This window comes from Rhinatrema bivittatum, chromosome 7 (assembly GCF_901001135.1).
Source record: "Rhinatrema bivittatum chromosome 7, aRhiBiv1.1, whole genome shotgun sequence".
NCBI classification, from domain to species: domain Eukaryota; kingdom Metazoa; phylum Chordata; class Amphibia; order Gymnophiona; family Rhinatrematidae; genus Rhinatrema; species Rhinatrema bivittatum.
The window spans coordinates 96579927-96605898 of NC_042621.1; the positions used below are offsets into that span (position 1 = coordinate 96579927).

General features: G+C 45.2%; 1 protein-coding gene across 2 annotated transcripts in view; it reads left to right on the forward strand.

Annotated features, from left to right (window-relative positions):
* Positions 1-25972, forward strand: part of EXOC3L1 (exocyst complex component 3 like 1) — a 133614-nt gene that overhangs the window by 34114 nt on the left and 73528 nt on the right. For both annotated transcript variants that reach the window (XM_029608762.1, XM_029608763.1), the window contains exons 3-4: positions 11475-11694; positions 19722-20400. In XM_029608762.1, coding sequence (XP_029464622.1) covers positions 11475-11694; positions 19722-20400 — 899 coding nt within the window. The remainder of the gene's footprint in view (positions 1-11474; positions 11695-19721; positions 20401-25972) is intronic.

Consider the following 25972-nt stretch of genomic DNA (forward strand, 5'->3'; position numbering starts at 1 on the left):
CAGGCAAATAAAGTAGGGTGAAAGCCCAACCCACAATAGTAATGACAAAATGTCACAAAGGTAGAGCAGAAAACTTCTTAGTTGTCCTTTTTGTTCAGTTAAGGTTTATTTAACTTCTTTCAGTTGTATCATAAGATATTCCAGTTTTAATACAAGTTAATTCAGATGTATCTGAAAGAAGTTAAATAAACCTTAATTGAACAAAAAATGGCAACTGACTGCGCTACACTGAACCACCCAAGGGACATGTGTACCCTCTCTCAGTGGCAGAGAATAAAGCCATGTCCGAGTATATTCAGGAAAACCTTCAAAAAGGCTTCATAAGACCTCCAAGTCTCCTGCTGGCGCAGGCTTTTTCGTTGTGGGGAAGAAGGACGGAACATTACGTCCGTGTATAGATTACAGAGGTCTCAACGAGATAACTGTGAAGGATCGTTACCCGCTACCTCTCATCTCAGAGCTATTTGACAGACTACAAGGAGCCAAGATCTTCTCCAAGCTTGATCTTAAAGGAGCTTACAACTTACTTCACATTTGCTCAGGTGATGAATGGAAGATGACCTTCAACACCCAGGACGGTCACTTTGAATATTTAGTGATGCCATTTGACCTGTGCAACGCCCCGGCTGTCTTTCAAAATTTAATGAACGACATCTTCATTTACTTAGATGACATCTTGATATTCTCACAAGACATGACCACTCATCTGGAGGATATCAAAAGAGTGCTGCAAAGACTCCGTGAGAATCATTTATACACTAAGGGGCGGATTTTCAGAGCCCTGCTCGCCTAAATCCGCCCAAAACCGGGCGGATTTAGGCGAGCAGAGCCCTGCGCGCCGGTGAGCCTATTTTACATAGGCCTACCGGCGCGCGCAGAGCCCCGGGACTCGCGTAAGTCCCGGGGTTCTCCGAGGGGGGCGTGTCGGGGGCGGGCCCGGTCGTCGCGGCGTTTCGGGGGCGTGTCGGCAGCGTTTTGGGGGCGGGTACGGGGGCGTGGCTACGGCCCGGGGCAGTCCGGGGGCTTGGCCGCGCCCTCCGTACCCGCCCCCAGGTCGCGGCCCGGCGCGCAGGAGGCCCGCTCGCGCGCGGGGATTTACTTCTCCCTCCGGGAGGCGTAAATCCCCGGAGAAAGGTAAGGGGGGGGGTGTAGACAGGGCCGGGCGGGTGGGTTAGGTAGAGGAAGGGAGGGGAAGGTGAGGGGAGGGCGTTAGAGGATTCCCTCCAAGGCCGCTCCGATTTTGGAATGGCCTTGGAGGGAACGGGGGTAGGCTGCGCGGCTCGGCGCGCGCCGGCTATACAAAATCGATAGCCTTGCGCGCGCCAATCCAGGTTTTTAGCAGATACGCGCGGCTCCGCGCGTATCTACTAAAATCCAGCGTACTTTTGTTTGCGCCTGGAGCGCAAACAAAAGTAGGCCTATTCGCGGAGTCTGAAAATCCGCCCCTAAGTTGTCTAAGTACGAATTCCACAAAGAATCAGTGCCTTTCTTGGGCTACATTGTTTCCAACCAAGGCTTCCAGATGGATCCACAGAAGCTGGAGAGCATCAAGAATTGGGCTCAATCCACTGGTCTGAAGGCTCTCAGATGTTTCTTAGGTTTTACCAACTATTACAGGACCTTCATCAAGAACTACTCCTCGCTCACTGTTCCGCTTACAGCTATGACGAAGAAAGGTGCCAATGTTGCTAATTGGTCTATGGAGGCTATATCTGCATTCCAGAAACTAAAAGATGCCTTCTCGAGCAAGCCGTGTCTCTGACACCTGGACCCCACTAAGCCCTTCATCGTTGAGGTCAATGCCTCAGACGTTGGCGTAGGGGCCGTGCTAAGCCAGGTCGGTGATTCCAAGGCTTTACATCCATGCTTATTCTTCTCTTGTCGCTTCTCTCCAGCAGAGAAAAATTATGGAATAGGAGATAAAGAGCTCCTGGCAATAAAGATGGCATTCGAGGAGTGGCGCTCTTGGCTCGAAGGAGCACAACATCAAGTCACAGTCTTTACAGACCACAAGAATTTAAAGTGCCTCCGCCACGCACAGCGCCTAAACCATAGGAAAGCGAGATGGTCTCTGTTTTTCAACAGATTCGACTTTGTGCTGAAATACCGCCCTGGAGATAAAACATCAGAGCAGATGCCTTATCTCGCTCATTCCTCTCTGAGGATATCCCAGAGGAACCGCAACACATCATCGACCCAAAAAGAGTTATTTTGGCAGCTACTCACTCAGTACCTGCAGGTAAAACTATCGTACCCAAGAACCTCAGAATAAAGCTGTTAGCATGGGCTCATGACTCCAAACTGGCTGGACACCCTGGTCAATGCAGAACTCTGTCTAAACTACAAAAGTTTTACTGGTGGCCCACCATGAAGGAAGACACATTCTCCTACGTTGCTTCCTGCGCAAATTGTGCCAGACAGAAGATGCCACCCGGTCGTCCTTGGGGTCTACTCCAACCCTTACCAGTACCAGTCGAGCCATGGACACACATCGCTACAGACTTTGTGGTGGACTTACCACTTTCAGGTGGAAACAACACGATTTGGTTAACTGTAGATTGGTTCTCTAAGATGGCTCTCCCTGGTTTACCCACAGCTATGGAGCTTGCCCAGCTCTTCATCAAGCACATCTTCCGCCTACACGGCATGCCTAAGCACATAGTCTCCGATCGCCGAGTTCAATTCACAGCTAAATTCTGGAAGGCATTGTGCAAGAAGTTTGACATTTCTCTCGACTTCACCTCAGCATACCATCCTCAATCTAACGGACAAACAGAGAGGATGAACAGGACACTCAAGCAGTTCATTTGTGCCTACGTGAACACTCACCAGAATGATTGGGCAGAACTGTTGCCCTGGGCTGAATTCACCATCAACTCTCATCCTGCAACATCCACTAGATCAACAGCATTCGAAGTGGTTTACGTACGACTACCATTGCCACCACTGCCACTTCCACTGTCCGTGGCAGTGGTGGACTTTGAGCTAAGAAAGGATACGATGCTCACCACTGCAAGGCTCCAGATTTCCAGCCTGGTGACAAAGTCTGGCTATCCACTAAGCTCTTAAGACTTAAAATACCTTCAGTTCGCTTCACTCCATGCTTCATTGGACCATTTCCCATTCTCCGACGATTAGGCAATCTCACCTAGTCTGAAGCTACCACCTACATTGAAGATTCATAATGCGTTCCACATCTCACTATTGAAACCATTGATCCTTAGTGAGTTCTCTAACAAGACACCTGAACCTACACCAATAGATGCAGAAGAAGACATTGAGTACAAGGTAGATACTATCCTTGATGTAAGAAAAAGAGGCAGAATATGGGAATACCCTCTGTCATGGGAAGGTTCTGGACCTTTGGCAGCGAATGGACCCGATCCTCAATGACTTACTGGGCTTCCTCGCCCTATTCCGCTCAGTATTTGATGACCCCGGTTGCAAGACCATCACCGGATCTGTAGTCCTGCATCTACAACAAGGTGTCAGGTCGTTGACCAAGTATGTCATTGAGTTTAGAACTCTCTCTTCAGAACTACACTGGGACCTGGGCTGCTTGCATGCCATATTCAAAGAAGGGCTAAGCTCACTTATCAAGGACGAATTAACAGCACGAGAACTCCCTGAGGCCTTGGACTCCCTGGTCGCATTGATCACCGTCTGCATGAGCAGTCACACGAGGCTAGAGGATCCAAGAGAACATCTTCGGGTGCTCCACGCATTCGTCCAACACCTACCACCCAGACTGGATGTCTTCTCCAAGAAAGTTGCAGATACTCTACCACCTCACCCCTCATTTGATTGCTCTATAAATTTACTACCCAATACCGAGCCTTCCAGAGGAAGGGTGTACCCACTTTCTCTGACTGAGACCAAGGCCATGTCCGAATATATACAAGAGAATTTGGCAAAAGGCTTCATTCGGCCTTCTAGGCCTTCCGCCGGAGATGGATTCTTTTTTGTGGGTAAAAAGGACGGCTCCCTCCGGCCGTCCATAGATTACCGCAGCCTAAACGAGATCACCCAGAAGGATTGCTACCCATTGCCATTAATCTCTGAACTTTTTGACAGGCTCTAAGGGGCCAAGATATTCACCAAGTTGGACCTCAGAGGAACATATAACTTGGTCAAGATACGCCGGGGCGACGAATGGAAAACCGCATTTAACACCCGCGATGGCCATTTTGAATATTTAGTAATGCTGTTTGGCCTCTGCAACGCCCCGGCAGTATTTCAAAATATGATGAACGAAATCTTCAGAGACATGCTCTACACCTGTGTAGTGGTATATCTAGACGACATTTTGTTTTTTTCACAAGACCTTCAGAGCCACCAATTGGACGTCGCCAACGTCTTACAACACTTGAGGGATAACCAGTTATATGCCAAACTGGAGAAATGCTCCTTTCACCAGGAGTCTGTTCCCTTTCTGGGCTATGTGGTCTCAAGCCAGGGGTTCCAGATGGATCCACAAAAAACTAAGAGTATGCGGGACTGGCCCCAACCCATAGGCCAAAAAGCATTTCAAAGATTCCTGGGTTTTACCAATTACTGCTAGAGATGTGAATCGTGTGATCGATCGTCTTAACAATCGATTTCGGCTGGGTGGGGGAGGGAATCGGATCGTCGCGGTTTTGTTTTTGTAAATATCGTGTAAATCGTAAATCGGGGGAGGGCGGGAAAACCGGCACACTAAAACATCCCTAAAACCCACCCCGACCCTTTAAAATAAATCCCCCACCCTCCCGAACCCCCCCAAAATGCCTTAAATTACCTGGGGTCCAGAGCGGGGGTCCCGGTGTGATCTTTTACTCTCGGGCCTGCGATGCGTTGTAGAAATGGCGCCGGCGCTACCTTTGCCCTGTCATATGACAGGTCAAAGGTAGCACCGGCGCCATTTTGTTTTTTGCCCCTCGACGTCAGGAGCGTAGGAGATCGCTCCCGGACCTCCGCTGGACCCCCAGGGACTTTTGGCCAGCTTGGGGGGGCCTCCTGACCCCCACAAGACTTGCCAAAAGTCCAGCGGGTGTCCGGAACGACCTCCTGCAGTCGAATCGTGTTGCTGTACGGCCGGCGCCATTTTGCACAAAACGATTCGAGTGCAGGAGGTTGTTCTGGACACCCGCTGGACTTTTGGCAAGTCTTGTGGGGGTCAGGAGGCCCCCCCAAGCTGGCCAAAAGTCCCTGGGGGTCCAGCAGGGGTCCAGGAGCGATTTCCTACGCTCCTGACGTCGTTTTGCCATACAAAATGGCGCCGGCCATACGCTGTATGGCCGGCGCCATTTTGTACGGCAAAACGATTCGAGTGCAGGAGGTCGCTCCCAGACCCCTGCTGGACCCCCAGGGACTTTTGGCCAGCTTGGTGGGGCCTCCTGACCCCCACAAGACTTGCCAAAAGTCCAGCGGGTGTCCGGAACGACCTCCTGCACTCGAATCATTTTGTGCAAAATGGCACCGGCCGCCCCCTTCCCCTCCCCCTTCCCCCGATTTACGATTTTTGACGATAAATCGGGGGAATTCCTATTGTATCGCGCTTCTAACAATTTTTGATGATTTAAAATATATCGGACGATATTTTAAATCATCAAAAAACGATTCACATCCCTAATTACTGTAGGTAGCTCATCTACCACTATTCAACACTGACCACCCCACTCACAGCTATGATTCAAAAGGGAGCTAATCCCTCCCAATGGTCACCTGAAGCCGTGACCACCTTTCAAGAACTCAAGGAGGCGTTCCTACGAGAACCATGCTTATGTCATCCACATCCACGATGACCCTTCATCATCGAGGTAGATGCTTCTGACGTCAATGTCGGTGCCGTCCTCAGCCATCATTCCGCCAATCACACCTTGCACTCAAGTTCATTTTTTTCCCGACGCTTCTCTCCTACAGAGCGTAATTACAGAATCGGGGATAAGGAATTACTGGCAATTAAATTAGCTTTTGAGGAATGGCGTCCCTGGCTCAAGGGAGTACAGCATCAAATCACGGTTTACACCGACCACAAGAACCTTGAGAACTTACACCATGCTCAACGTCTTAATCACAGGTAGGCCCACTGGTCTCTATTTTTTACCCAGTTCAATTTTCTCTTGCGATACCGGCCAGCTAATAAAAACACCTGAGCCGATGCACTCTCCTGTTCATGTACCACGGAAGATGTTCCAGATACTTCACGGCACATCATCGACCTAATGAGGGTGTTCCTCTCCGCCACACACACGGTGCCAGCTGGGAAGACAGTGGTTTCCCGATCACTCAGAAGGAAGATCCTTAGATGGGCGCATTACTCTTTGCTCGCAGACCATCCTGGACAAGCCAGAACGCTCTCTACTCTTCAAAGGTTTTACTGATGGCCATGAAAAAAGATGCTCAAGCGTACATTGAGTCATGTCCTACTTGCGCCCATCAGAAGCCACTGACAGGCTGCCCCTGAGGGCTCATTCAACCACTTCTGGCACCTAGCGAACCTTGGACACATATAGCCATGGATTTCATTGTGGATTTACCTCCATCCAATGGCAACAACACTATCTAGGTCACCGTGGACTGCTTTTCGAAGATGGCTCACTTTGTGGCATTACCTGGTCTACCCTCAGCTCCAGAATTAGCGAAATTATTCATTCGCCACATCTTCCACCTCCATGGACTCCCAAGACACATACTATTGGATCGAGGGGTGCAAATTACGGTGAAATTCTAGAGGACATTATGCAAGAAATTCGACATATTCCTGGACCTCACGTCAGCCTATCATCCGCAGGCAAATGGACAGACAGAGAGGATGAATTGTACCTTAAAACAGTTTCTCCAGGCATATGTGAACTCTAGGCAGAGTGACTGGTCTGATCTATTTCCCTGGGCTGAGTTTGCCTTAAACTCCTACCAGTCTGCTTCTACTGGATCATCAACCTTCAAATTGACTACGGACGCCAACCTCTGCCCCCTCTTCCAATACCTCTGTCTGTGTCGTCTCCGGCAGCACAGGCCTCTGTACAAAAGTTACACCAACTCTGGGAATACACCAAACAACTTCTACAGCAAGCTGGTCAAAGGGCAAAGAAGTTCTACGATGCCCATCATCATGCAGCTCCTCAGTTGAACCCCGAGAACAAGGTGTGGCTCAGCACCCATTTCATACGCTTGAAACTGCCCTCAGCTCGCTTTGCTTCCAGATACATTGGGCCTTTTTCAGTACTTCGTCGCCTAGTGACCTACAGTCTGCGGTTACCCACTTCGTTGAAGATACACAACGCCTTCCACATCTCGCTCTTAAAGCCGCTCGTCCTGTCTGAATTTTCAAAGAAACCACCTGAACCCCAACCTCTAACTGCTGAGGAGGATGTAACATATCAGGTTGAGGACATCTTGGACATCAGAAAGTGTGGAAGACGTTGGGAATATCTCATCTCATGGGAAGGATTTGGTCCCGAAGAGAATAGTTGGGAACCTGCAGCCAACATCCTTGACAAAGAACTGATCAGACAGTTCCATACCTCTCACCCAAGGGAGAGTTCCTAAGAAGGGGAGTACTGTTATGCCTGTCGGTTGCATACAGTTGCGACCACTAATGCTCACCTGTTTCTTTTCTGCATTGACACCATTGGGGAAAGTAGCAGCCTCAGCCAGCTACCGCTGTCCTGCCTGGCATTCCTGGGATGGTTTTGGTGCTGCCATTTTGTCTCCAGGATCACTTAGGCGCATGCACAGGCCAATCTTAAGCGCATCATGGCAGCAACCTTGGGGGCGTCCCCTCCAGATGACATCTCCACTCCACAATACTTAAGCCAGCTGGTCCTGACTACTGACGACTTGGCAAAGAGTTCCCTCATTGTTGAATCCGCTTCACTCACTACGGACTTCCTGTTCCTGTTCCTGCACATTGGCATGAGACGCTCTGGGTACCTGCTCCTCAGGGGCCCTCTCTCGTCTCTGGCTATCCACTCCTTGGAGGGCCTTCTGCCTTGGACTGCTGCCTAAACCCATTTCCTGGGGCTTCCGCTGGAACACACTTTACTGTGAGTACCTTGACTCTACGAACGGCTACCGTACCATCTCTAGTAGGAGACCTGCTCGGGTGTTCTTCGCACTGTGGACCTCTGCTGTACCATCTCCAGTGGGAAACCCTCACTGGTGCACCCCGTGTTGCTGGTTACTACCGTATCATCTCTAAGTGAGGAATCCCTTCGGTGTACCCTGTGCTGCAGGCCACTACTGAGTCATTGCTACAGTGAATCTCATCGGTGTACCCAGCTCTGTGGACCACTACCGGATCTCCACTACCGAGGTATTCCTTCTGGATATACCCCACCACACAGATTCTGTGTCTTCTCCTGCACTTCCCGCTTCTTGGGCAGTGCCTTTCTATCTTTCTAATAAAGACTATTCCACAGCTGTGTCTGACGTCTGCTGAGACCTCGCCTCCCGACGGTGAGGCTCACAGGCACCTCCCTGTGGGCGATACCATCTCTAACCTCGGCCCAGGGCCCACACACCTACAAATCCTAACATTATTCTATAAGTAAAAACACTAATAGTAGCATAAAAGATTATTTTCTATCATCAAGACAAATATGGCAGGATATCTATACAATGTACTTTCAAAATTGCTATTTTACAAAAATAAGTCAATAATATTCTCGCAATACATTTTCATAATTTTCATGCATTCCTATATTAGTGCATGTTTCTAAATTCATTTGGATTCTCTTAATGCTTCTTAACTTCACTTCTCTTAATGCTGCTTTGCTTCTGTTAATGCTGCTTAGCTTCCCTTAAGAGAATCCAAATGAATTTAGAAACATGCAGCTAATACAGGAATGCATGAAAATTACGAAAATGTATTGCGAGAACATCACTGACTTATTTTGTAAAGCTTTTGACTTTTCTCTTTCCCTCACTACGTTCACACATCCCTCTACTGGGAAATCTTTCACCTTGTGGTTTTCCTCTGACTGTTCCATAAAGGGTGCAATATATACAATTTTTTGCCCTTGCCTTTTGCTGTATATTGGAAAAACTTTCTGCAGCATTAGAACTCGGATATATGTACACTGTTCATGCAGCCAGTCTGGACGATTAAATGCCCCTTTACCAGGAATTGTCCCACTCTATATTGGATTTTCGATTTTGCTTTATTGAAATGTCTCTCTTCCACCCGTGGAGGGGGAGCATTCGCATGCTCTCATTCACTGAGAACAGAGGTGGATACAGTGTTTTGGATACAATTTCCCCTAATGGCCTCAATCAAAACATAGAGTGGTCTATTTTCTTATAACTTTGGTTTATATTAGGTTATTCATTTTGTATAGTTTCTTGTCTGTTTTCCTATTTCCTATTTCCTTCCCCCTTTCCCCTACACCTCCCCTCCCTTTTTTTCTGCTCCTCCTCCCCCTTTTTTTCTCACATCCCCTTCCCCTTCCCATTCTTCCCTTTCCCCCTTCCCTCTCCTTTCCTTTTAAAAGACTGTTACCTCCTTTTAGTTTCCACCCATGACCCATATAACTTTTCTGGATGTCAATCTCTCTTCTAAGTTTCTTGTATTGCCCATTATGGGCAAGATTTTAATAAGGTTACGCTCGCTGGGCCTATTTTAAAAAGGCCCGGCGAGGCACGTAAAGCCCCGGGACGCTGTAGGTTCCAGGGCTTTACTAAAGGTGCGGTCCGGGGCAGGTCCAGAGACCTGCAACACAGCGGCCATTGCCGCTGTGTCAAAGGATTGTGTGTTGGCAGCTGGCCGGCAGGCCCAAAAGGTAAAATAAAAATTTGGGGTTGGGTTAGAGTAGGGCTAGGGGGAGGAAAGGTTAGGGGAAGGGGTGGGAAGGTCAGGTTAGGGGGAAAGGAATGGGGGAAGGCAGCGCAGCTCGGTGCGCGCAAGGTGCACAATGTGCACCTTGCGCGCACTGACCCCTGATTTTATAATTTGCGCCCGCAAGTTATAAAATTGGATGTACCTTTTAAAAATCTACCCCTATATGTATTTATTTTTGTATTTACTTGTTTAGTTTTTGTATGTTATTGTTTACCGCGTGATTTTGATTGACAGTATGTAATCACCTGCCTTTGGTATTGGCACACTTTTTCCCTTTTAATTGCTTTCTCCAGCTGTTATCTCCGGTATGCTGCCTAACAGTCTCTATACTGCTTCTAAGCTGTGTTAGGCATTCTTTAGTTTGTTTAAAATGTCTATATTTTATATATTTATATATATAGATACACACATATGTATGTCATCTGCCAATATGTGATATGTTTATACTTTGAAAAGCGATGCCTTTTCCTTGTCCTCTTTTTTTCATTGTTCTATGTTTATGCTGATTTTCAGCTTCCATGTCCCTCCTGATGCAATTTTTCGAAACATGGTCCATGTTGGAGGACCATTCACCTGGATTATTTAAATTACCCATGCTTGTGTCAAGTATTTACAAAAAAGAATTCTCTGTTTGAACAAAGATCTTTTGTCAAAGTCAACTTGTTTGCCCTTCCTTCTTTAGTTGAACTATTTATATTTATTTATTTAGCATTTGTTTATATACCGAGGTACAGCTGACATAGCCTTCACTCCGGTTTACATTATAACAAACCAGTTACATTTAAATTCATAACAGTGTAACAGAGAAATGAATCAGAACATTAACTTAATAAAGACAATAAATATATTGAACAATACATTGAACAATAGATATGAGTGTAAGCAGCACTTGAAGTTGACGGTTGATACCGTTAATGAGAAGAAAAGGTTTCTGCAAGATAGGACGAAAGACAGAAGGAGGGGATTGCTGGCATAAAAATAACGTGAAGGTGGATATGAAAAAGATTTATGTTCTGTTGTCATTGGGTGAGCAGCCATTGTAAGACTGTGAAAGTAGCCAATCTTTAAGATCTTTTTTAAAAGATTTAAAGTTTTCTTGCGAATTGAGGTTGTTGATGGTTTGGCCTTCCAATGTTTCCTGTTTTCCCTTTGTTGCAACACAAAAGGTTTAGATGGTCTGGTCCTGTGACTCAGTATGGTGGTCAAAGTTGCATCAGTTGTGATGTAAACAGATAATTCTGTAAAGCTGAAACCAGAATGAAAAGAATGAAGCTAGCGGTTCTTTTCAATTTTACAGTTTGGAAATTAAAAAAAAGAATTCATGTGTCCATAGCTGAAAGTATTCTTGTCTATGTTTGGAAGTTAAATAAGTAATTAATGATCTAGGTTTAAAGTTAAAAAGAAAATAAATAAAAGGAGATTGTTTATATTCACTTCTTTAATTTCTGAGATTTTTGTACATTTATGGAAGCAAAAAAAAAAAAATATATACCCTCCAAATTATGGTTAAGTGATGCTCTTCCTGAAAACAATCAATACTATAACTCTGACACCTCCATCCTATGGCCAATAACTGCAGTTTGCTGCATTATGACTGTGTTTTGCATGTCCAATGCTAATTGCTTCTGATCATGACCTATGTTTCTGTTTGCAGTCGGCTGTCCAGTCTTACCTGGAGGGGGTCAGTACTGGCCTGGGGCAACTGCGATGTGCACTTGATGACGTGCGGAGCATTCGCCAGACTCTATGTGAGGTGCGAGAGGAATTGCAGGATAAGGGAAGCAACTTTCAGGGCCTGGAGCAACTCCGCAATGTGGTGACAGAGCATGTCCAGCTCACTGCAGTGGTCCACAACCTGCCCCATGTCTTCTCAGGTGAGGAGCCATCAGCCGGACCAGAGTATGTTCTCTAAGATAGTATTTCCCAATGTGGTCTTGGAGCCTCATGTAACTGACTTTTTAAGATGCCCACATTGAATATGCATGAGATATATTTGTGTACATTGGAGACACAATATATGCAAATAAATCATGGATAGTCATTGTGAATAATTTTAAAACAAAACCCATTAGGTTAGGCTCTAGAACTGGGTTGGAAAACATGATTCTAGGACATTCTTTCATACATGTAGATCTCCTAAAATATAATGTTGAGGACCTTGGGCTTTGGCTAACAATCATTTGTCATTTTTTAGACTTCAAAAAATGCGAAAAAGTATTAAAATCAGTAGTAAGTGAATTCCACTTTTCTTTTGGCAACCTAATTCTCCTTATGATTTTGACTCTTGCTAACAGGAAGAATACCTGCAGGCATGGGATGCATGGAGACTTCTAACACCAAAATATCATACTATGACTAAAATCCTGTCAGTAATGTACTATACCTGTGATACCCAGCCGTCATCACTCCTTAAGACAAATCAGTGTAACCAGAGATGGATTTGGGAGTTTGCCACGCCCAAGCACTGTTGCTGCTGTTGTGCCCAACCAAGGTCAGACAAGTGAGCAGGAGGTGTAAGGCAGAGTCCCACAGTTTGCTGTGGCAGCTCAGGCATAGATTCTGTGGCAAAAACTGGAAAAATCTAAAGCACACTGGCGAACATTTCATATTATAAAAATTAAGTAATTTTCCAGCCTTGTTTGTGTGTGTATAATTCATTTATTTTATTGGGTGAGGAAAAGGGATATTAAGTATCAGTAGAGGAAGGAGATATCAGGGATGTGCAGAAAAGAAGGAGAGGATGAGAGGACCAGGAATGGGGAGAAGAAAGGAGAAGGACTAGCAATGGTTGAGGAGAAGGTGAAAGAACTGGGGATAGGAAGGACGAGTATGAGAAGGTAAGTAGACTGGGAATGGAAGGAGGAGTATGAGAAGAAAAGAATACTAGAGATAGGGGGAGGAGAGATAGAAAAGACTGGGGATAGGAGGGATGAGTATGAGAAGAAAAGAAGACTAGAGATAGGGGGAGGAGAGATAGAAAGGACTGGGGATAGGAGGGATGAGTATGAGAAGAAAAGAAGACTAGAGATACGGGGAGGAGAGATAGAAAGGACTGGGGATAGGAGGGATGAGTATGAGAAGAAAAGAAGACTAGAGATAGGGGGAGGAGAGATAGAAAGGACTGGGGATAGGAGGGATGAGTATGAGAAGAAAAGAAGACTAGAGATAGGGGAGGAGAGATAGAAAGGACTGGGGATAGGAGGGAGGAGTATGAGAAGAAAAGAAGACTAGAGATAGGGGGAGGAGAGATAGAAAGGACTGGGATAGGAGGGATGAGTATGAGAAGAAAAGAAGACTAGAGATAGGGGAGGAGAGATAGAAAGGACTGGGGATAGGAGGGATGAGTATGAGAAGAAAAGAAGACTAGAGATACGGGGAGGAGAGATAGAAAGGACGGGATAGGAGGGATGAGTATGAGAAGAAAAGAAGACTAGAGATAGGGGGAGGAGAGATAGGACTGGGGATAGGAGGGATGAGTATGAGAAGAAAAGAAAAGAAGACTAGAGATAGGGGGAGGAGAGATAGAAAGGACTGGGGATAGGAGGGATGAGTATGAGAAGAAAAGAAGACTAGAGATAGGGGAGGAGAGATAGAAAGGACTGGGGATAGGAGGGAGGAGTATGAGAAGAAAAGAAGACTAGAGATAGGGGAGGAGAGATAGAAAGGACTGGGGATAGGAGGGATGAGTATGAGAAGAAAAGAAGACTAGAGATAGGGGGAGGAGAGATAGAAAGGACTGGGGATAGGAGGGATGAGTATGAGAAGAAAAGAAGACTAGAGATAGGGGAGGAGAGATAGAAAGGACTGGGGATAGGAGGGAGGAGTATGAGAAGAAAAGAAGACTAGAGATAGGGGAGGAGAGATAGAAAGGACTGGGAATGGAAGGAGGAGTATGAGAAGAAAAGAATACTAGAGATAGGGGGAGGAGAAATAGAAAAGACTGGGGATAGGAGGGGATAGGAGGGATGAGTATGAGAAGAAAAGAAGACTAGAGATAGGGGAGGAGAGATAGAAAGGACTGGGGATAGGAGGGAGGAGTATGAGAAGAAAAGAAGACTAGAGATAGGGGAGGAGAGATAGAAAGGACTGGGGATAGGAGGGACGAGTATGAGAAGAAAAGGAGAGATAGAAAGGACTGGGGTGGGAAGAATGAGAGATGGGGAAGATTGAGGAAAGGAATCTGGGATGGAATCTGGGATGGGAGAAAAAGAGGGAGATGGAAGGAGGTTCTGGGATTGAGAAAGGGGGAAGGAGTAGGAAATGGGTTCCAGCATCTGGAGAGGAGGACAGAAGGGAGGATCCAGGATCTGAGGGATAGAATCTGAGATCAAGGGAGAGAGAGAACCTGAATTGCAGTGGGTGAGACTAGAGGAAGCAGAGGAAGGAGGTTTCCCTACTGTGCTCTGGTCCTGCTCTCCCCCCCCCCCCCCACCCTTTACAACTCCTCCCTAAACTCTCAACCTGGCACACACACACCAGCATCAATGTCTTCTCTCTCTCACACACAAACCCTTCCCCCATCTGATCCATTCTCATCCCTCAGCCTCCGTTCTCACCCCACAATGATCCCCATTCAGTCCCTCCTAATCTTACCAAAATGATCTCCCTATGCTCTCTGTGCTCCAGGCTCACTCTCCTCCCATTCTTTTCCCTGCATGCTGCCTGGGAAGGGAGGGGCTGGATCAGGAAGCAGAGGACAAGACAGATGCCTTGGAAAGAAGATTTATTCATAGAAAGGAACCCGCCCGACTCTGGCCAAGTTTCGCCTTTATGGCTGCATCAGGGGCTCTAAAAAAAAATATGACAAATATAAACTTTAATACTAAAAATAATCAATTCAATAAAAATAATAGTAATAATAATAAAATAAAGTAAATAAATAACATTAATAAATAACATTGAAATAAAATAGGACAAATACTACATATATCAAAGTTAATGGGCAAAGGAGACAACATGTTCAGTGTTAAAATCAAGAACAGAGAAAGACAACTTTAAAAATGTTACCTTGAAATTGATATATAGAGTATATACTCAGGCACAATGTATGGTTTTTTGAAGTGTCCACTAAAATAAAAATAAAATAAGAATAAAAATTCAAAATAAAAAGATAGAAAAAAAGAAGAAGAAGAAATAAAAATCAGAGGGCAACATAAGTAATATAATTGATCATGTAAAAAAAGAAAAAAATGAAAATAAAAATGAAATGAAATTACCTGTTACGTTTATTTATAGTGTGGATATATGAATGAATTTGAGGTAATCTCTTGGTGAGTAATCCTATAAAGTTGCAGATCACACAAAAAAACTTATATGTATATATATATATATATATATATATATATATATATACACGGGCATGCAATTCTATGGAATCTTTTGTTAATAAAATTCAAAGTGGGACAAGCCCTATGTGTTGTATATATAATAAATAAATTCATGCAGCCATTCCACTTGCTATATATCTATGTGTTATAATAAAATATCAAATTCTTGCAGCTATTCCATGTGAGTGACTGTAATCTATATATATGTGTACATAATCTATGTGCATTATGTTAAATGGAAATATGAAACCAATAAATACCTCAGAAAATCTTCAGTTTAGAGCATACGATGGCACATTTCACCGAAAAAATCTTAAGGAAACAGAGTGCATGAAAACGACTTCAGTCTCTATAATCAGTGCTTAATATCATGGGTTTGAAACAATATCTAATGCAGAGTTGTAACAAAAGACAACTTACAGATTGGAAGTTACTGAAACCCACAATTAAAATTTGTTAATGTTATTTACTTTATTCTATTATTATTACTATTATTTTATTGGGTTGATTATTTTTAGTATTAAATTTATATTTGTTGTATTTTTTTAGAGCCCTTGAAACAGCCGTAAAGGCGAAACTCGGCCAGAGTCGGGCGGGATCCTTTCTATGAATAAATCTTCTTTCCAAGGCGTCGGTCTTGTTTTCTGTTTCTCACATCCATGGCTACCCTAGACTGATTACCGCTTTGCTTTTTGGGTCCTTCCCTATCAGGAAGCAGAGGGCCAATCTCCGCTGAGTGAAATTCAGCCAGCCTGCTGCCCCCCCCCCCCCCCCCCCTAATTTTTGCCATCCTAGGCACAGGCCAAGGGTGCTTATTGACAAATACAGACCTGAATGTAACCCCATCTTTGGGTAACCACTTAATACTAATGGGGCTATAAAGTAATTTGTGTTCTTTTAGGGCCAATGACTAGCTCAGACTGTGTCCTACAGTCTCTTTCCTCAGGGTCTGATTCTTTTACTGACAGGGGGGTAGGACACCTCCTCCAGGGTCCTAGGTTGGGAGAGGTTTACTTTTTTTTTCCGTCTGATGGATGTGTCACACAAATGACACCAGAGACTCTGGGTGAGTGTCCAAAAATAAAATTTACTGACGTTGTAATCTGAATAGTAATTGGCCCAGTTCACATCAATTATTTTCCCACAGATGGCTATTACAGTTCTTACTCTCTGTAGCTGTGCAAAGGTCTCTCTAGCTCTTCCAGATCAAGGGGCATCCTCACCATCCCAGGCTTGGATAAATGAGGATCCCAGGGGGGAGGGGTATCCTCTTTCTGAGCGGAAATCCCCCTTGCAATCTGGATAGAAAAAAATTGGAAAAACTACAGCCTCTGTACAAAATCCCAGATGAAGGCTCCAAGTGGGATGCTCAGGTGTAAATCAATACTGGTCCTACTCACGTTTATCCAGTGTCTTGCTTTTTCCCCTGAATCCCAAGTTGGAAAGGATCCTCCTGGAACATAATGCTCTCGATGTTCCTCTGGAAGGGAAGGTGAAGGGGCAGCAAAATTCCTCCTTCCAGTTCTTCTAACAAAATGTCCTTTTCCCAAACACGGATGCAAAACACTGGAAGATTCCTACAGTGGGCCACCACCGTACCTCTGTCCTCCAGGGGTTTGCAGAGGGGCAGGTCTCCCCTGTTAAGCTTCCTCTGTGCTTATGGCCAGGGACACAAGAACACTTGGACTCAGTAAAAGTATAATGTATGTTTATTAGTCAATATAAGTGTTCTCGGGAGATGCTGGGTACTGGGTGCCCTTCGTCTTTCAATCTGACCAGCATCTCCATGTATACAGAAAGTGATCCTTGTTTTATAGATAACATTCAATACAGGGTAGAAGGTTCTAGGGACTTGCATGACTGCCCAAAGGATCATTTACATAAGTTGTGATGTCAACTGCATGATTAAATCATCGCTAACTATCCTGATTGGCTTCCCAGGATGTGTAGCCCATTTCCCATGACTTTCTTTGTTCTGGTAAACTGTTACTGGTCAAGACAATCAACACGTCTGTAACTGTGTGGATTACAAACTCCTGAGAATAGTGCCTGAAGCTCCCCTGTGGTGACTCTATGAATAGACATCACCTGTCTGGTGCCAGCTTGCCTCCACAGATATCCAGGGACATTCTGTAAGTCACTCCGAGTCCATTCAGCCCAGGCAGGCCAAAGACACGCAGAGGGTTCTGGGGATTTCCTTCTCCATTTTGATCTTCTGTGTTCAGGCATACTTCTCATCCCTGACCTGGACTCCCCAGTGAGAGGTTTCCCCATGACCTCCCTCCAGGCAAACACCCAGGGATCTCAGAGGCTTCCTACAACAAAAATGTCCACAAGCCCCGAAAACAACCCGAAAGCCCCAACCTATAGCCAGGAAGTGGACCTTGACCAGGGACTATAAGCAGATAGCACCTGAGCCCAAGGGTAGGCCCAAAAATCCAACGAATGACTAAACTCCAACTTCCTCTTAACTCGCTAACCAAAATGCACTGACCCCAGTCTCTCAGTAGAGAGCGGCTTATTAATCTTATCCAAGGGGGTGGCCATCTCAGATCCCTTAAAGGAACCCAGCTGAAGGAGTTACTAAGGCCACTAAGGGTAATGAGCCCGGAGGGACTATTACACCGGCAACAAATTGTGTCTCAAAGAGCTACATTCAAATGCCATCTCCAAATATCTCCAAATAAATAAATAAATAAATAAATCTCCTTTTGAAACAATAAAGTCTGTCGGCTCCACGGTTGCAAACCCCAGGAATTTATCAGTGAAAATCGTTTCAACTGAAAACAAAGGACATTAAGTATCTGAAATATCAGACTGTGTTGTCAAACGTTTTTATTTAACATGAAATGTTACCACTCGGGCTGATTCAGTACGGTGCACTCGGCTGAGTGCACCGTTAGCTCCCATTTGGCTGCGCATTTTCCACGCACTATTTTTACCCCTTATACAGTAAGAAAACGCGCGGCCAACCCTCCCCCCGAAACTAATAGCGCCCGCAACATGCAAATGCATGTTGATGAGCCTATTGGTTAGTCCCGCGCGATACAGAAAGTAAAATGTGCAGCCAAGCCAAAGGCAGGAGTTAATTTCGGCTGGCACCGGGAAAGTGTACAGAAAAGCAGAAAAAACTGCTTTTCTGTACACCCTCCGACTTACTATCATAGCGATATTAAGTCGGAGGCCCCAAAAATAAAAAAATATTAAAAAATCTTTAAAAAAAAATAAAAAATCTGCCCGCAGCCCGCGGGTTGGAAAAAGGATGCTCAATTTTGCCGGCGTCCGTTTTCTGAACCCGTGGCTGTCAGTGGGTTCGACAACCGACGCCGGTAAAATTAAGCGTCGGCTGTCAAACCCGCTGACAGCCGCCACTTCTGTCAAAAAGGAGGCGCTAGGGATGCACTAGTGTCCCTAGCGCCTCCTTTTTACAGCGGGCCCTAATTTGCATACCTTTCCTTAGTTAATCGCGCGCCCAGGAGAGTGGCCTGAGCGTGCGCCGGAAGAGCGGGCGCTCGCTGGCTCTCCTGTGCAGTTCACTGTATCGGCTCGAGTGGTTGTGAGTCTGATGTTGGTGGATCAGGAGAATATCAGGGCACTGCATGACTCACTGGATGGGAAAAGATATAGGGAACCTTCCGCTTATGAGTCACTGGATCCTCCAGTATAAGAATTATCTCAAGATGATGATACTCACAAGGTTTCAAGGCCACATAGGTCCCTTCTGCAGCTGTGACTGATGCTTGTATATTCAGGTAACACCATCCTGAGCTCATTTTGCACAGGTAAGTATGCTACTCAAAAGTTAGTCAGAGATTCATTGAGTGCAATAAAAAAGCATTTAGCTGCAGTGTCTTTGCTGATCTGTGTACTTTTTATTTCTACCCATTTCTAATTGCATTATGTTGTATTTTACAGTGCATTTTCTCATCTTTCTCTCTCTCTCCCCTGTAGTTCTGTGGTATATTTCCACATATCAGCATTCCTGGTTGCTCTCGATCTTTTGCAGATTTGCTATATTAAGAAGGGGTGAAATTTTACCTTCCATAATTGCAGTTTTAACTTCCATCCATAGTCTGGGTGTTTGCTGGCAGGCTGGATTTCTTGGATCATGACAATAGATTTATTTATTTCTCTCTCAAATTTGTGATTCGCCTTTCCCATAGATCAAGGTGAAATAAGCATAAAATAATCCAATCACAGCACAAATATCAGAGAAAAAGAATATTTTTTATTCACCTTTCTAGGATTGTAATAATCCAGACTCCTCAATATCATCAGGCACTTTGTCTTTTTTTTTACCCTGATTTTCTGGGATCTTAATAAACTGTGGAATGGTCATGATTTGATAAAACCGCTAATCAGTAAATATGTGCATTATAAGCAACATTTTTTTTTTATCTGTGTACAATGCAGTTCGATAAAAATCTGTGGATTTTTTTTTTTTAATAAATAAACTGATCTGATTGCCTGCCAGTGAAACTTTCTTTACAGGACCATGGATTTTGCTATATAAATCTTCAAATTTTTCACGATCTATGTAATTCTAGCTTTTGGCCCTTATCTCTCTCCTGCAGTGCCTGAAATAGTCTCTCAGACCCATGGTTTAATTGACAGCCGTCAGCTACTGGAGGCTCATGCAAAGCTCATGGAATTAGAGTGTTGGCGGGACAACATTCTCTATCAGCTTCACCGTGCTAGCAGTGGTACCTTGAGCCCTGAGGATGCAGACACTGTTCTGTCCTACTTCAGTGGGGTCCAGGAACTCAGTGATGCCCTGGCTCGGGAGCTCTGGGATGTGGTGGGATGTGGACTGACCTTTGTCCGCAAGGACCCAGAGCTCTTTGTCTCAGCTGTACGCATTATTGAGAGAGAAGAGAGGACTGACTCGACCATGCTGGAAGGCAGTAGTCAGCACCGCTTTCTCCCGCCTGGACGTCCCAAAGGCTGGAGGCAAAGGTTCTTCCAGGTGATCCAAGAGGCCATTTCTGTGCAGTTTCGGGCAACCCAGATGGACATCAAGGGTCCTGGGCTGGCGAGTCACCTGGCTGCCCTGCAGAACAATATTATGGATGAACTGAGTGTGGTAAAACACCTCATGGTACAGTGCTGCCCTCCGCATTATGACATCTTCCACGCCTTTGTGGCCATGTACCACCAGAGCATTGCTAGACACCTACGGGACATCACCAGCTGGGACCTTACGAAGAATGAGATGTTCATAGTGCTGAATTGGACTCTGTGTGTATACTGCAGGTTGGTATCATGGTATGTGTGCATGATGGGAGGGGCTGTTGTTGCAAGAGCTTGAGGTAGCAGGAAGGGAGGGAGGCAGTACTAATCTGAACACTAAATACTTGCTACAAAATGATTAGTGAGGAGGTGCTAAATGTGGGCATGCTACAATTTCATTTAACATCTGCTTCCTTAAGAAAGATATGCAGAGTATACATGTGCAAAGGCCGATGCTTAAGGGTGCACATTGCACATGCCACAATCCCCTGTACTAACCATCCCAAAGGGCAAGAGCTCATCAGTATTGGGGATCCCTCCCACAGTCTTCCTGAAGTAAGAATATGGCCTTCCCAGGGGCTTCCCTTCTCCCTCCTGACACTCACAATAAAGAATGCTGTTCCTCCAGGTGCTACCCCCAAATGATCCTTAATAATGGGGCTCCATCATACCAGGACTGACCCTAGGTGGGGGTGCAGGACCCGAGCAAATCATCCTGTGCATGGCCCACCAAATCAAACTAAGACTTTGCTTGCCATTGGTGGTCCTGTTAACCTGTGCAGGTTAATGGGACCGTCAATGAGATTGCCATATAATCATTTGGCACTGCTTCAGATATTTTGTGGTTTTTACCATGTAAGGATGGTAGATCCTGCAATACTATGGAGCCCCCCACAGTTCAAATCGCGAGACCTCTGGCATGACACCAGATGGTCCACACACAGGTTATTGGGAACACCGCTTGCAGTGATGCTGAAGCACAGGATCTCCCAAAGTGTGAGGCTGGAACAATTACCCCAAATTGGCATACTTTGGGGCAGGAGTGAACAAATCTTTTGAGCCGTGACACCTCTTATATTCATGCAATCGGTTGGAAGCCCCCCCCCCCCAAGTTGGATATCTATCAAATCTATTGTATCAAAGCCCCTCTTTTGTTTCTCTTCAAGTTGTTGAAAGGAAGAACATATGGGCAAAGAGAGACTGACACCCCACACACAGACATACACAGAGAGAAGTGGATACCTCATATCCAGACAGACATGGTCACCCCACACCCAGATCAACATAAAGAGCAAAACACTTTCCCAGATGGACATAGACACAGACATGCAACATATACACATCAAGACACAGAGAGACACAATTACCTCATACCCGGACTGACACAGAAAAGCAGATACCCTGCACCCATACACAGATACCCTACAGAGAGTTAGAACCCCAACACCCAGACAGAGACATAAAGATACTGTACCTAGATTAAAAAAAACAGACACACCACCACATCAAGACACACCACATCACACACAGACACAAACACAGAGCACAGCAAACCAGACATACACAGAAACACAATCATAGAAACAGAGAAACAGAGAAATGACGGCAAAAAAAGACCAATCAGCCCATCTAGTCTGCCCAGCAAGCTCCCACATTTATTTTCCCATACTTATCTGTTTCATCAACCACCAAGTTCAGGGCCCTTTTTGGTAACTGTTTGATTCAAATTTCCTGCCATCCCCTGTCATTCATGCAGAGAGTAATGTTGGAGTTGCATTAAAGGTGAGCATAAGGCTTAATGGTTAAGGGCAGTAACCGCCGCATCTAGCAAGTTACCCCGATGCTTGTTTACCCAGACTGCACAGATCAATGCCTTGTTGGATGTTGTCTGAATGTAAATCCTGTTTTCCACATTTCCCCCTGCCATTGAAGCAGAGCACAATGCTGTATATGCATTCAAAGTGATGTATCAGGCTTAATTGGTTTATGGTAGTAACCGCCGTAATAAGCAAGCTACCCCCACGCTTATTTGTTTACCCAGATTGTGAGGTTCAGTCTTTGTTGGTTGTTGTCTGAATGCAAATCCTCTTTTCCACATTTCCCCCTGCTGTTGAAGCAGAGAATAATGTTGGAATTGCATTAACTGTGCAAAGGCTTATTGAGTAAGGGTAGTAATCACCAGGTAGTAGCCTCCACTCCAGTAATCCACCCCCATGACTCTTCTCTTCATTCCCATCCTCTAGCCTTTATGGATCCACAGTGTTTATCCCATGCCCCTTTGAAATCCTTCACAGTTTTAGTCTTCACCACTTCTTCCGGAAGGGCATTTCAGGCATCCACCACCCTCTCCGTGAAGAAATACTTCCTGACATTGGTTCTGAGTCTTCCTCCCTGGAGCTTCAAATTGTGACTCCTAGTTCTACTGATTTTTTTCCAACGTAAAAGGTTTGTTGCTGACCATGGATCATTAAAACTTTTCAAGTATCTGAAAGTCTATATCATATCACCCCTGCTCCTCCTCTCCTCCAAGATGTACATATTTAGGTTCTTTAATCTCTCTTCATAAGTCATTTTATGAAGAACATCTACCTTTTTGGTCACCCTTCTCTGGACCGCCTCCATCCTGCTCTGTCCCTTTGGAGACACAGTCTCCAGAACTGAACACAATTCTCCAGGAGAGGCCTCACCAAGGCCCTGTACAAGGGGATCATCACTTCCTTTCTCTTACTAGATATTCCTCTCTCTATGCAGCCCAGCATTCTTCTGGCTTTAGCTATCACCTTGTGACATTATTTTGCCGACTTTAGATTGTTAGACACTATCACCCCAAGGTCTCTCTCCTGCTCTGTGCACATCAGCCCTTCACCCCCCATCAAATACAGTTCTTTCGGATTTCCATATCCCATATGCATGACTCTGCATTTCTTTGCATTGAATCTCAGCTGCCATATCTTCGACCACTCTTCCAGCTTCCTTAAATCCCATCCAATTCTCTCCACTCCTTCCGGTGTGTCCACTCTGTTGCAGATGTTAGTATTATCCGCAAAAAGACAAACCTTACCTTCTTTCCCGTTCGCAATGTCACTCACAAAGATATTGAACAGGACCAGTCCCAACATCGATCCTTGCGGCACTCCACGTAACACCGCTCTCTCTTCAGAGTAAGTTCCATTTACCATCACACATTGTCTTCTGTCCATCAAGCAGTTTGCAATCCAGGCCACCACCTTGGCACTCATTCCTAAGCTTCTCATTTTATTCACAAGCCTCCTATGCGGGACCGTATCAAAAGCTTTGCTGAAATCCAAGTAGATGACATTGAGTGCTCTTCCTCGATCTAATTCCCTAGTCATCCAATCAAAAAAGTCAGTCAGATTTGTCTAACAGGACCTTCCCCTGGTGAATCCAAGCTGCCTCTGGTCCAGCAATTCTTCTGACTGTAGATAGTTCACTATCCTTTCCTTCAGCAGCGTCTCCATTACTTTTCCCACCAGCGAGGTGAGACTAACTAGCCTGTAGTTTCCAGCCTCCTCTCTGCTCCCACTCTTGTGAAGTGGGACCACCTCCGCTCTTCTCCAATCACTCGGCACCACTCCCATTTCTAGGGATCTATTAAACAGGTCACGTAGCAGACCCACCAGCACAACTCTGAGCTCCCTCAGTATCCTGGGATGAACCTCATCAGGCCCCATGGCTTTGTCCACTTTTAGTTTTCCTAGCTCTTCCCATACATTCTTTTCTGTAAACGGAGTTACATCTATTCCACTCCCCTCCAGTTTCTTGTTAACTAGCGACGTTGTTCCTTCTCCAGTTAGTGAACACCGAACTAAAGTATTCGTTTAATATTTCTGCCATTTCTTCGTCTCTCTCCACACATTGATCCTTTTCACCTTTCAATTTCACTATATCACTTTGAACTTTTCTCCTTTCTCTGATGTATCTGAAAAATATTTTGTCACCTCGCTTTACCTCTTTGGCAATCTTTTCTTCTGCTTGACTTTTTGATTACTTTCTTTGACTTCCTCAATTCCACCAGATATTCTTCCTTGTGCTCCTCTCTTTGGGATCCTTTATATTTCTTGAACGCTGTTCTTTTAGCTTTTATTTTGTCAGCCACCTCCTTTGAGAACCAGATAGGTTTCATTTTTCTTTTGCTTTTCTTTACTTTTCTAACATACGGGCCGATACAGTAAAGTCCGCGGGAGAGCGGACAAACGCCCGCTCTCCCGGTGCGCGCGATGCTGTATGCAAATTAGGTGGCGCAGTAGAAACGGGGAAAAGGAGGCGCTAGGGACACTAGCGCGTCCCTAGGGCCTCCTTTCTGACAGGAGCGGCGGCTGTCAGCGGGTTTGACAGCCGACGCTCAATTTTGCCAGCGTTGGTTCTCGAGCCCGCTGACAGCTACGGGCTCAGAAACCGGACACCAGCAAAATTGAGCGTCCGGTTTTCGGCCCGACAGCTGCGGGCCGAATTCAAATTTATTTATTTTTTACTTTTTTTACTCTTCGACTTAATATCGCTATGATATTAAGTCGGAGGGTGCACAGAAAAGCAGTTTTTACTGCTTTTCTGTGCACTTTCCCGGTGCCGGAAGAAATTAGCGCCGACCTTTGGGTCGGCGCTAATTTCTGAAAGTAAAATGTGCGGCTTGGCTGCACATTTTACTTTCTGTATCGCGGGGAATACCTAATAGGGCCATCAACATGCGGGTTGGACGCGCGTTTTCCTCCCCTTACTGAATAAGGGGTAAGGGAAAACGCACGTCCAAGACTAGGCTAACAGTGCATGTTGAGGGCGCTATTAGGTGCCACAGGTTGGACGCGTGTTTTCCTCCCCTTACTGAATAAGGGGTAAGAGAAAACGCACGTCCAAGACTAGGCTAACTGTATCGGCCTGATATAGATTAATTGTCTTGGTAATTAATTGCTCCTTTTAGTTTAGTCCATTGTTGTTCCACATCTCTCTCGTTCTCCCATCCTTCTTGTTCTTCCTCCAGATACTTCCCCATTTCATCAAAGTCTGTGTTTTTGAACTGCAAAACTCGGGTCTTCGTGCTTCTTCTCCGTATCCTATTTGTGATATGAAACCATACCATTTGATGATCACTGGTACTGAAGTGGGCACCCACCCGGACATTAGAGACATTATCTCCATTAGTGAGCACTAACTCGAGTATAGCTCCCTCCCTCGTAGGTTCCATTGCCATTTGTTTGAACAGAGCCCCTTGCAGGGCATCTACTATCTCTCTACTATTGTTAGATTCTGCAGAAGGGATTCTCCAGCTACATCTGGCAGATTAAAATCTCCAACAATCACCACTTCTCCCTTCTTCCCCATCTTTTGGATGTCTTCAACCAGATCTCTGTCAAGCTCTTCCATTTGTTTTGGAGACCTGTAAACCACTCCAATAAAAATGGATGCCCCATCATCTTTTTTTAGGTCGGCCCATAGTGCTTCTTCTTTGCCCCTTCTTCCTTTCAGCTCAGATGCTTGGATATTGTTTCTGAAAACTATACCCAAACTTTTATAACATGATACAAAATACAATAAATGCAAGACTTGTTATATATAGGATGTGGATTGAGAGTGCCTTCATACAATGCTAAACTGATGTTCAGCTATCGTGTCTGTAAGCCATTCTCTGGCTTTAAAATCATTAGGCACCTCAATGTGGTTTTAAATTGCTGTTTGTGTCCACTGGTTTGCGTGCTCGTCAAATTGTTTTCTTGTATGCAAGCCACAACTTAACTTATACTTGCGAGTGTGTAGTCAATCTTGTGCTGCCGACACCAAGGCGTTTCGGAGCTTGTGCTCC